Raw genomic sequence first — 13,601 nt, 5'->3', positions numbered from 1 at the left:
GATACTCTTGGGTGGAAGGTTTGAGTCAAGAAAACTTATGCATAATAAAGAATGTGTTTAGACTATTATATTTGATGTATTTTTCAAATGTAAAAATCAAAAAAAAAAAAAAAAAAAAAAAGAAAAAGAAAAAGCCTCTTCTATTTATAGAGAAACATAAAAGAACACAAAAGAAGAATCCCAAACATCAAGGGAGGTGAATAATCACCTTAAACATCCTCTTAAATGAGGGGTTATGAGAGGTTACTTATCAAGAGAATAATGGTGGTGATCTATCACCTTAAGCATTCTTTTAAATTGGAGTTAAAAGAATTACTCAATAAATGACATGGCGCCACATCATCTGCCAAGTCATAATGACACGTGGCGGACTCATGTCTTCCCATTGAGTTTTATTATATATATAGATTTTCAAGCTAAGCATTCTTTGCAATTTATAAAACTTTAGGGCATGTTCTCTTTAGTTTAATTTTAGTTCAGTTCCTAATTTCTTTTTCTCATAAACAATTCACTTCAGCTCAGTTCAATTATGTTATGTTCTGTTCTGTTCAGTTCAGTTCAGTTTCAATCAGTTCAGTTCAGTAAATCACAACAGGTCCTTAATTGGCAAAATCCAACCCATTGGTTAGACAAACACAATGCAAACTGTGATTTGTGAAGAAAGGTAGTTCCATACTTCCGTGCCAAGAGAAACGCTCCAGCCGTAGAATTATAAAAATTGGCCTATTTTGGCCTTACACATTGTAGTAAATCGTAGTTAAGCCAAAAAAAAAAAAGAAAAAAAAAAAAAAAAAAAAACAATCTTGTTTTATATTTTTAAATTGACCAAGTTTGAGGTAATTATTTTTAAGAGTGTCAGTTTGGTGAATTGTTGCCAATGAGCATCTTTTCTACGCCTGTCAAGATTATAGGTAGTAATTTATATTACATTCATTGTAATAGCTCATGCATTATTGTAATTTTTCTTACCAATTGATAAAAATTAAACAGGGGGATATTATTTGTTGTACTTGTACTACCTCCAGTTTATATTATTTGCAACTTTTGTCAAAAATGGATTGTTAAGATAGAGGTTAGAAGTATTAAGCTATACATTATTTGAAATAAATGTTTTCTTTCCTTTCTAGGTTATCATTTTTTTTATCTCTCTCCCCATCATATGCATCTAAAATTTTCTCTTTTTTATCTTACACTTACAAACAGATTTTGCATTTTGATTAGGAGTGTTTGTGTGTGCCCCCTTTAAAATTACTCGTACAAATAATATGAAACGAAGGTAGTATTTATTTTGGCAAAGAACATTATCTTTATTTCCATTGAAAACAAAGTTATGCACTATGACCCAATTTGATCCATTGCATATAAATTATACATCCTGGAAACAGGTGGACCGTTATTGGGCCATGCCAAATATTGGATTATATGGCCACTTAAAGAGAACCCAAGTCCTTGTTCAGTTATTGGACTAAAATAGCATTACATGGCATTGGCTAGGCTGACATGAAGTCCAACCAGGCATGGCATAGATATGTCCCAACCTAGCACGAGCCCTCCATAAGCGTATCACAACTTCACAAGCCACAACACGAGTGGCATGCCATTGAGCCATAGGTTGTGTATAGACATCTTTTATTTTGGCACAAGCCCAACACAAAAGCAACATGTAGGCCTGGTTTTTAAACCAATTCACAAATAATATAAGATATTTTAGGGGTTTATTAGTACGTGTTCGTCAAAAGTCATTTTATTTTTAAATAGTTGAAAGGTCGTTTCTCTTTAGAAGATTGGCCAAAAATCGTATTATTATTGATTATTTTTCCTATGTTTTTTAGCTTATATTACAAATATTAAGAATAGTTGATGTAAGGAGTGAGGTAAGAGTATTAAGATCATCTTGATTGTCCATGTAACCATCCAATCTCTTAAATTAACTGGCACAAATACTACTCTGTATTGTGGTACATTGGAGCATATATATCTAACTATTTAAGATGAAATTAAATTAAAATTAAGTTTATATTCATTCCAGTGTTTATCAATTAATTCTACAACCACTTCAATAATTCTCTTGATCACATATCTTGATGATCCAAATCAAGAACGGTATAATGTACGCCAATCTGTCAACAATCTTGTTTTTAGAAATAAATAAAATATTTTATTAACTGAAGAACAACTAATAAGAGCAAAAAAGTCAAAGAAGGGATAATTTGTAAGGAGTGAGCTACCTTGGCATAATATGTGATATATGTAACCTTCTCCATATCATACTCGAATTTGGATTCGTTTCATACCTTAAAACTAAAAGGCAAACACAAAATTAAGTCATTACATGTTTAACGGCATAGTAACTTTTTTAAACTTTGATAAGGATTACCTAAGTGTGTTTGAAAACTTTGTATTACGAGTTTAAGAAATTGTTGTCCAAACTGTTTTTGTTGTCGAGCCAATTAAGCTCTAAGCTCTTAATAATTGTTCTTTTGAATACACTTTCATGTTCTATATATTTTCCTTTGAAGAAATACCTTCGACTTACTTACTATTTATGGGGTCAAAACTAAATAATTTTGACTATATTTTATGACTAATATAATAGAAATAAATTTGTTTGTGGGATTTTATTTGATTCCCCTCATTATAAATTTTCCAAATATAAAATTTCAATAATTTTCATTTATACACAGCCGAAAATATTCATGATTAAATATATTATCGGATACCGCACAAATATAAAGTGAGTCAAATTTTAAAAAACGGATCGAGTATATAATAGAGTATCACACAAAACCATTGTGTACTATTGAAAACAAGTTTTGTATCTAGACTCTAGAGCATACTAGCATAGTGATCTTGGTACGGTGCACATGTGTCCACCGTGACTCCACCCATGACAATTGAATCCCCTTTACTATGAAAAGCCCCATAATTAAAAATTAGAACAAAATACTCGTAATAAGATTGGCATCTAGCCCAATAAACTAGGCCAGTACAAAACTATTTAACAATCCGAAAATTCGATAATCCGATTCGCAACTGATTCGAATTTTTGGATATTTGATTCGAATTTTCAATTCGAAATGGATATTCGATCCGATAAAGCAGATATCGGATGCGGATTTGGATATTGATTTTCAAAATTTCGAATATCCGAAATCCAAAATATAAAGCCTAAGATTATGAAATATATAAAAAAAATTTAAAATTGTTCATATAAAACTGACCTTGTATTATTAACTTATTATAATATTCTTAATATGTTTGATGATAATATTTATTGTAAAAGGACTACTTTTTAATTTGTTAAAATATATTGTACAACTTTGCGATAAAAAAGCGTTAAAATTAGTGAAATTTAGAAAATAATATTATCAATTTTAATTAATATTGGATAATGGATATCCGAAGTGTCTGAAAACTTCGAATATCCGAAATTTTCAAATCAATTTTTGATATACGATAACAAACCAATCAACACGAGTCCATTCAGGCTTTGAACCAGTCATAACGGAAATTTGATGAAGAATTGAAGTTTAAACTACTAATGAAATATATCCCCATCATCTTCATTTTTTTGAAATATATAGTCCCATCATTTTGTACTTGGTTGAATTTAGTTTTTGTAACACAACAACAAATTATCACAATTAAAATACTGAGTACGTAACAATGAAGAGGACAAATTAAACCAGATATCTTACGGATGGCCATATGTATGTATTGTATATGGTTACCGATTAAGGAAGAAACAAAAATGTTATCTGAAAGTCTACAATTTTTCCTTGAATTCATACAAAGTTACAAGATCTGTTCATTTGGTTTGCTAATTTATAATTTAATACAAACACCGAAATTGTACAATATTAATATATCCATCAAATTGGTTATTTTAAACAGTACAATATTATGGCATTGTATACAGCTGTTGATTAAATTTATAATATAACAAACAATATCGATGCGTTATTTACGGCCATATGTATGATTGGGTTTTTTTTTGACATTCTTCTGCTAGATAATGATTTTGTCTATATAATTATATTTTGGAAATTAAAAAATGCTGAACACCTAAATTGGAATATATGGCAATTTGCAGTTCAGATTTTGAGAAAAATCGTGCATGTGTTAGCTTGATTCTAACAACTAAGTTAAGGAGATGTGGTGCTCTGAATGGAATATTGTCAACTAGTTATTTTTTATATTTATCTCTCTTTGTCTCATGCATATATAAAGATAACTCTTGAGGGTTCAAACAAATCACCAACTTTTCTTCAAAATACTACTAGCCAAGCTAAAACCACCTAAAGCTAGATATATACGTCTCTCACTCAGAGGAGATTTGGAAAAGAGGGGAGACGTTATTAATTAACAATATCAAGATCTGTCAAAGTTATAATATTGTCGAGTAAAGTTTAAATACACACGTAAACCTAAGTTGAGGGGGGTAAACTAAAAATGAGGTATTTAGTAGCTATGGCCTTATTCCTTGGGCTTATATCAATGTTAAATGAAGTGTGTGAGTCTACTCATCGTTTAAATCTACAAATAGGGCCTATTGTGATTGGTCGAGGTCGAGGCCAAGGCCGAGGTAAGCCCCCCAAGGGTAGTCCTCCTCCACCTCCTTCTAACCCTCCTAGTCCTAATACACCTTCTGGGTTGAAGGTAGGTTTTTACAAAGGGCTATGTCCTAATAATGTGGATGTTGAGGCAAGTATTACAACCGAAGTTCAAGTGCAATTTGGCAAGGATTCAACTATTCTTCCGGCCCTTCTTCGCATGCAATTTCATGATTGTTTTGTTCATGTAAGTACCAACTAACTTCTATATTCAACTCCTGTCAAAAAAAAAAAAAAAAAAAAAAAAAAAAAAAAAAAAACTTCTATATTCAACTAACCATTGCTTTTTTATTTTGTTACATAATTTCTCCTTCTATTTTAATGGTTTCACACTTTTCTAAAGGTTATTTAAAAATTTTGTTTAAAAGTAATTCTTCACTCTTTGCATGTCGTCGTTATTTTTCTGAACATCATTATGCATGTATATTTTTTTCTCTTACTTTTTTTTTTCCCTGATTTTTCTAATTTTGACATCTAAAACAACCATTGCTTGCTTATTTATGTACCCAATCTCTAAAATCCCAATATTTTCCCTTAAATTATACTTTTAAAAGTCAAACTATGCATATTTTAATTTGTGAAACAAGGCCATTTTGTCCTTTTGCATGTAAGTAAAAGTTATATATATATAAAAAAAAAAATAAAAAAAAAAAAAAAAAAAACAACAACCCTTAATGTAAGAGTACTTTCATTAACTAGGGGTCTGTTCTCATTGACTGAATTAAGCTGAATTGAACTTAACTAAATTTACTAGAGTTGAACTGAACTGAATATTTATTAGAGAAAGAAATTAAGAACTCAACTGAACCTATTAGAACTGAAATGAACTGAAAATAATCTGATGAGAACAAGGCCTAAATATATATACATTCCATGTCTTTGACATTAAAATCTTTTTTTTTTTTTGGGTTTATGTATTACCTTAAAAGAACATAATGCTTTTTCTAGTAATACCAATTTTCTTAAGAATTTAATATTTAATTATCTCAACTATATATGAACGTGTAACACTAAAATGGATACCCTAGAAGACATACCTTCTTTTGCATACTTATACACGTTATATAGTAAAGAACAACATACCCTATCTACACCTATCTTCTTATTATGGGCGCACGATTTAAATTTTTATATTGTCAATATCCTAAACAAATATTGAATTAAATTAATATACATATATTGCTTATCCTGATTATTCATATTTGATTATAGGGATGTGATGCATCAATTCTAATAGCCGGGTCTTCAAGTGAGAGAACAGCAGGTCCTAATCTTAGTGTAAGAGGATATGATTTGATAGATACTTTAAAAGATGTTGCAGAAGCCGCATGTCCCGATGTTGTCTCTTGTTCAGATATTATTGCAATCGCTACTAAAGAAGTACTTAAATTGGTAATATATAATCGAAATACGAAATAATTTTGAAATTTGTTTTATTTTTATTACTTAGGGTAAGAACTCAATATCTAACTATTTTTGGGTCATTATTTACAGGGGGGAGGACTAGAATATCTTGTAGAAACAGGACGAAGAGATGGACTCGTATCAAATGCCGATGATGTTGATCTTCCAAGTCCTTTTGCATCTGTTTCCGATAGCATTTCAGCCTTTGGTGCCAAAAACTTCAATCCTGAAGAAATGGTCGTTCTCTTAGGTATACCTCGTACCACTATTTTATCTCCCAATGCATAGATATTTCCTCCAATTTTAGTTTGAAAATATCATAATAACTACTCCAACCAAACACCATATAATAGAGGTTGTTGCATCTATTGCTTTTGGCCTTTGGCCTTCAATATTTATTTTTTGGTCTTGAGCTCTATTTATGTACTATATCTTGTAGTAATGACATCTTATCGTGTCAACATGGGAATTAGGAAACATGGAAAGTTCTAACTCCCAAGGTTTTCTATATTTGTGTTGATTTCCTGATCTGAAACATTTTCTTTTTAAAAATATTTTAGTTGATCGATATGACATGCACCTTTTGACAAGCTTTTCTAATTCTATATTTGTGGAACAGGTTGTCATACGGTAGGAATTTCACATTGTGACTTCTTTGAAGACCGTTTGTACCAAGATACTAACCAATTCGACCCAAATATGGACTCAACCCTTCGAACACAATTGAAGCCGGTATGCCCTAAAGGAATGGGATCGAACAACGTTACCTTTCTTGATCAAAATCCGTCGAGCTCAAACATAGTTGACAACTCTTTCTTTGATCAAATTGTCAAGCAAAGAGGAATTTTGCCAATTGATCAAGCACTAGCTCGTGATCGTCAAACAAAGGACTTTGTTCAACAACTCGCCCAAAATCCTAACGCTTTCGCTACAAAATTGGCTAGTGCCATGGTGAAGTTGCAAGCACTTGATGTGCTCACTGGTAATCAAGGGCAAATTAGAAAAGTGTGTAGTAAGTTCAATTAGAGTGTTTCATTTCATTTATTCATGGGTGAGAACAAAGTTGGAGTTTTAAACAATTTGATGAATTGATGCACAAGATTTTGAACGTTTCGACGAGGCATGATAGTGAAGAGTCAAAGACAACTTGGCATTCAAAAGAGAAGTCCAGTTATAATATTTCTAACATGTATGTTTTACAATATAATGTAACCGTTGTAATATTGTTGTGATTTGTGTCAATAATACATTTTCAATTTTGCTTACTAAAAGAAAGCAATATGCAAGTTTACATGATTTGATTGGAATTTGATTTGAGCTCATACAATCTAAAACTTGAAAAGAACAATGTGACTTATATAGCTAGGTCAATTCACCATATTTCATGACCAATTAATCAATTATATTAGCTATTGAAATTTGATAAAGAACCTCATACCAATAACGGAATGGCCCCATGGGCCAATTATGAAAATTGGCCATTTGAATAATTAAAATAGTTCCAAACAAAATGTTTACTGTCGTTAATTATTACTAGAACTAATAATTACTTAGCAACAATTCTCAAATTAAATTCAATTTTAAAAAAAAAAAATATACGTAGTATATATAGGTAAGGAGAATGAGAAAAAGTAGGAGATTGTCGTTGCGAGAAGAGCTCCTAATGCGTAGGATACAAGTGTAGGAAACAAAATAGAATTGTTACAAGGTACAATGTTCATACTATCACTAGCTCAAATGACCCACATTAGTTTATTTAGTTATAAGTCAACTGCTCAATTACATCATAATATGTGTTGAATAGTTCAATTGTCAAATTTGTTGGGAAAAAGATGAATATCTGCAATAATGTAATCATTCTGCCACGAGGCGTCCGCAAACTCTTAACTAAGGTTATAGCCTTCAACTGAAATATTTTTACGCCTTGTTCAACTACAAGAAGAATGTCGTTGTGGATTAGTCGTTAAACTTTTAAACTAAAAAATTCTCGAGATTGAACTCAAACAAGCTACGATATACCATATACATACATAACAAGAAAAATCCTCTCTTTGTAAAAAAAAAATCCTCAATCTAAATTTAATTTGTGAATTATAGTAGTAGTATTTGTTAACTCCGCCAGTGGGTTTCCCGCTGCCAGTCCCAAGCCTGGATAAAGGAGGAGGGTTACGGTAGGCCAGTGACAGCCAGTATAAAACTTCGTCACATCCCATGACATGAGCCAAACAGATATTTTCGTGGGGGCGTTCCCTACTCAGCGACGCGCTGCACTTCCTAGACCCGGGTGTAGTGATAAGTATGCAAGGGTTGCTAGGTCGTCGCCCAGAAGCGACGCGCCACATTGCCCGAGTGTGGTGTCAAATGAGCAAGGGCGTGCCATTGGGGCGTTCCCTACTGAGCGACGCGCTGCACTTCCCAGACCCGGGTGCAGTGATAAGTATGTAAGGGTTGCTAGGTCGTCGCCCAGAAGCGACGCGCCATATTGCCCAATTGTGGTGTCAAATAATCAAGGACTTGGAGTTGGGATCAGGAGGGAGCGTGGGAGAAAAGAATTTAGTTTGCGGATTGGTTCTTGGAATGTGGGGTCTCTTACGGGAAAATCAGCAGAATTGGTAGAAGTAATGAAAAGACGACGCGTGAACATCATGTGCCTCCAAGAGACAAGATGGACAGGAGAAGGAGCTCGAGGCTTGGTTTTGGGGTATAAGGTATGGTATGTTGGGCAAGAAACGAGCCACAGAACAAGGAATGGTGGAGCTAGGAACGGAGTTGGTGTGGTTCTCGATGAGAGGTTGGCAAAAGAGGTGATCGAGGTCTATCGGAAGAACGATAGGTTGATAAGGCTGAAGTTGCTATGTGGCAAGGAGATTGTGAATGTTATCAGTGCTTATGCTCCCCAAGTGGGTTTAGATGCAGAAGAGAAACGACAATTTTGGGAGGACCTAGACGAGGTGGTGCAGGGTGTCCACCACTCAGAGAAGTTATATATTGGAGGGGATCTAAATGGGCACGTTGGGGCGAGCCGAGATGGCTATGAGAGTGTCCATGGAGGCTTTGGGTATGGGCAGAGGGACGCCGGTGGTGAAGCTATTATGGATTTTGCCCAATCATATGATTTAATTTTGGCTAATACTTGGTTTAAGAAGAGGGATTCACACTTGATAACTTTTCGGAATGGAGCAAATGCAACTCAAATAGACTTCCTGCTCACAAGGAGCATAGATAGACAAAGTTGCATAAACTGTAAGGTTATCCCAGGGGAGAGTGTGGTCACCCAACACCGGCTATTGGTAATGACTATTCGTCTGAAAGAGAAGGCGAAGAAAAAAGTTAGACAAGAAGAACCAAGGATAAGATGGTGGACCCTAAGGGATGCAAAAGCTAAGGTTTTTACAGAAAAGGTAATTGAAGAAGCGGATTGGGATGGAGAGGTGGATCCGGACATGACCTGGTTACGAATGAAGAACTGTTTCCTAAGAGTGGCCAAAGAGGTCTTAGGGGAAGTAAGGGGAAGAACTTCGGTACAGAGAGATACTTCGTGGTGGAATGAAGAGGTGAAAGCAGTAATTAAGCAAAAAAGGGAATGCTATCAAGCCTTAGGAAAATGTAGGAGTGATGAAACCTTTGCAGCGTATAAGGAGGCTAAGAGTAAGGCAAAGGCAGCTGTTCGCCAAGCAAAAGAAAAGGCATATCAGGAGGTTTATGAAAAGCTTGATTCCAAGGAGGGAGAAAGGATCATTTATAAGATGGCAAAGAGAAGACAAGAGGCAAGGAAGGATATTGGCATGGTGAAGTGTGTCAAAGATAAGAACCAAATGGTCCTAGTGCAAGAGGAGGGCATCAAGGACAGGTGGAAGGGGTACTTCGATGAATTATTTAATGGAAGTAATGGAGTTGTGATAGGAGATACCTCTATGAGTGATGAAGAAATCAACATGGAGTATGTGCGAAGGATTAGGAGAGTAGAGGTGGAGATTGCACTGAGGAAGATGAAACCTAAGAAGGCGGTTGGCCCTGATGGGGTACCGATAGAGGTGTGGAGGTGTTTGGGTAAGATTGGTATTGATTGGTTAACAAACCTTTTCAACAAGATATGGACGGCTACAAGGATCCCACAAGATTGGAGGAAGAGCACCTTGGTCCCGGTTTATAAAAACAAAGGAGACGCTCAAGATTGTTCTAACTATCGAGGAATTAAGCTTATGAGCCATACTATGAAGTTGTGGGAAAGGGTGATTGAACAAAGGTTGAGGGCATGCACAAGCATTTCAGATAACCAATTTGGTTTTATGCCTGGGAGATCTACTATGGAGGCAATCCATTTGATAAGACAAATGATGGAGTTTTATAGGGTAAAGAAGAAAGATCTTCATATGGTCTTTATTGATTTAGAGAAGGCATATGACAAGGTGCCAAGAGAGATACTTTGGTGGGCAATGTTGAAGAAAGGTATCCCACGAAGGTATGTAGACCTAGTTAAGGATATGTATCGGGATGTGTCAACAAATGTGAGGACATGCGGAGGGTTGACAAAAGATTTCCCTATTACAATCGGATTGCATCAAGGGTCTGCATTAAGCCCTTTTCTTTTTGCAACGGTTCTAGACGAATTAACTAGACCAATTCAAGATGAGGTTCCATGGTGTATGCTGTTCGCAGATGATATCGTTTTGGTGGATGAGACTAAGGATGGGGTTAATGTCAAGTTGGAGCAATGGAGGCAAAGGTTGGAATCTAGAGGGTTTAAGCTAAGTCGGAGTAAGACTGAATATTTGGTATGTCGTTTTGGCACTCAGAGGGGGACAAGCAATGAAGTGGTGAGTTTGGATGGAAAGGATTTGACCATGAGTGAATGTTTTAAGTACCTAGGGTCGATCATCCAGAAGAATGGTGACATTGATCAAGACGTGACCCACAGGGTTAAGTCAGGGTGGCTTAAATGGAGAGCGGCCACGGGAGTGCTATGCGACCGCAGCATTCCCTTAAAGTTGAAGGGAAAATTCTACAGGACTGCCATAAGACCAGTGTTGCTCTATGGTACAGAATGTTGGGCTTCTAAGAAAGAGCATATTAAAAAGATGGAGGTTACGGAAATGCGCATGTTAAGGTGGATGTGTGGAAACACTTTAAGAGATAGAATCAGAAATGAGGTTATTCGCAAGAAAGTAGGTGTGGCGGGCATTGTAGATAAATTAAGGGAAAATCGTCTGCGTTGGTTTGGACATGTAAGACGGAGACCCGAGGGTGCACCGGTGCGAAGAGTGGAAGAGTGGGACCATGGAGGGATTAAACGAGGAAGAGGGAGACCAAAGATGACTTGGTTGGAAGGAGTGAGGAAGGATATGAAGTGCATGGATTTACGTGAGGATGAAGTTTTGGATCGTAAGGGATGGAGGAGAAAGATTTATGTTGATGACTACACGGAATAATCAAATTTGGTTCATGTTAGCCGACCCCACTTTTGGGATTAAGGCTTTGATTGATTGATTGATTGATTGATAGTAGTAGTATTTGTTACCCTCACTGGTACTCCGTATTAAGACCATTGACAACAGTGAAGAAATTCTTACTCACAGGGAAAAATAATGAGAGAAAATTTCCTCAACTACTTCACGTTAGTGAAGAAGTGGAATTTTCCTCATGGCATGAGAAACTTTATTGGATGAATAGTAGCAAGTGGGCCTCACCACCACTTGCTACTCATTTATTTTTTTTTGGCTTTTACTGCTCAAAACTCGTCGTTTTGATGGTGGAATCAGCAAAAAAATTACTCCCTTCGTGTTTTTTTAAGTGTTACAGTTTGAATGACACATAGTTTTAGGCAATTTAACTGACTTATATAAAATAAGAGGTAAGTGGACTAGTTGGAGTATTAAAAAATTGTAAAAAAAGATAGTGTGGTTAATAGTTTATTGAAAAGTAATGAATGTGAGAGGAAAAATATAATAAAAAAAAAAGTAGTAGTGGGTTTGGGTGTAGACCATGAGCGGAGAGAGATATAATATTTTATTGTAGCTTTTTGCCAAAAAAAAAGTATAACACTTATTACAACACGGAGGGAGTATAAATGAAGCGCTGACATGGCGCGTCAGCATGCCTAATGAGGCGCTGACACGTGTCCCTGTCAGGGCCAATTAAAACTCAGCACTGTTTTGCAACGGTTATCTCTTTTAAAACTTATTTTTATGCTTAATTTTTTTTAAAAAAAAAAAAGAAAAAATTACTAACGGTTATAAAAAAATTTCCTCTATAAATTGACATCCATTTTTATATATTTTAGTATACTTACAAAAATCATAAAAATCCTCTATATTTAATTATTTCCCAATTCTACTACAAAATTAATTTTTTTTTTATCATCCAAATTATTATTAAAGATATTTAAATCTATTTTATATTAAAGTTATTTTATTTTTGCTTAAGTTTATTTTTTTTAATTACTCTTTTACTATTTGTTAATTATACATTTTGTTGTTGTTACGTTCTATTATTTTTAGTACTTATTATTATTGTTATTTTTTAATTTAGTATAATCTAATGGATCCCAACAATCCTAATTTTTCACAAATTTCTCAACACTTTGCTGATTTAGGTGACGACTTTCTTACCACTCCCCAATTTCTCAACAATTAAGATGTCGTTAATTATTCTAGTTTGTAAAATAATTAATCGAAGTCGTACCTCTTTAATTTAATGTAGTCGCATTAATTTAAAGTAGTCATAATATATTTATCTTTGTAATGTTATCGAACCTCTAAAAATAAATGAGTTTTTAATCAAATGACTGATTGTACATGTAAATTCTTAATTAAACCGGCTTCAAAAAAAAATTCTTAATTAAACTTATAATTAAGGTCAAATACTTAATTAAAAATTAATTAATAAATAAATAAATTATAATTAGATGTAGTTGTTTCATAATTGTTATTTTATAAAAGTTTAAATTGTAATTAAAAACATAACTTAATTAAATATAATGATTTATAGGAGAGAGAAAATATAAGTGGGGTATTGAAAAAAGTAAGAGAGAGAGTGGTGAAGAATTTGTTTTTTGATCATTGGTGGGACCAAATTTCCTCGTGAGGAGAATGGGGATTTTAGAGAGAGAGAATGAGGAAAACATTTTTTCCTCATTGTTGTCAATGCTCTAAGTGTTTAGTTGATATCATCAAACTACCAACAAAGAATTAAATTGATATTAATAAAACTAAAATTCAATTTTTGCGTTTCTTATACAAACGCAAGCGTATTTGTGATACTTCCTCCGTTCCACAATGGTGTTCTTGTTTGGAATCTTTGACTTTTTAAAAAAGAGAGAAACTTCTAAATTTCTCTTAATCTATAAGAACAAATATAGTCATGTGGGATCTAGTTTGATTCGTCTTGGTGAGTAGATTATTAATATTTAATTTTATAATTTTTACTAGTGTGAGATTAAAGATATTTGTGGTAAAAAATGAGTAAAAATTTACATCAATTTACAAAACAGGAATATCGTTCTGAAACAGAGGGAGTATCATTTAAACACTGTCAGAAATTATTACGATCATTAATGATTAAAGCTATTATAGGTTGAGAAATGCC

The 13,601-nt window shown here is 34.0% G+C and overlaps 1 protein-coding gene across 1 annotated transcript; it reads left to right on the top strand.

Annotated features, from left to right (window-relative positions):
* Positions 1 to 4,451: 4,451 nt before the first annotated feature.
* Positions 4,452 to 7,085, top strand: LOC145563661 (peroxidase 57-like). Its single transcript, XM_081624097.1, has 4 exons — positions 4,452 to 4,800; positions 5,826 to 6,005; positions 6,108 to 6,267; positions 6,637 to 7,085. The coding sequence occupies exons 1-4, from the start codon at positions 4,453 to 4,455 to the stop codon at positions 7,041 to 7,043; spliced, it is 1,095 nt and encodes a 364-aa protein (XP_081480223.1). The 5' UTR covers position 4,452; the 3' UTR covers positions 7,044 to 7,085.
* The last annotated feature ends 6,516 nt before the right edge of the window (positions 7,086 to 13,601 follow it).

This window comes from Chenopodium album, chromosome 10 (assembly GCF_948465745.1).
Source record: "Chenopodium album chromosome 10, dcCheAlbu1.1, whole genome shotgun sequence".
In the NCBI taxonomy this organism is placed as follows: Eukaryota; Viridiplantae; Streptophyta; class Magnoliopsida; order Caryophyllales; family Amaranthaceae; genus Chenopodium; species Chenopodium album.
This window is presented reverse-complemented; position numbering and strand designations above follow the sequence as displayed.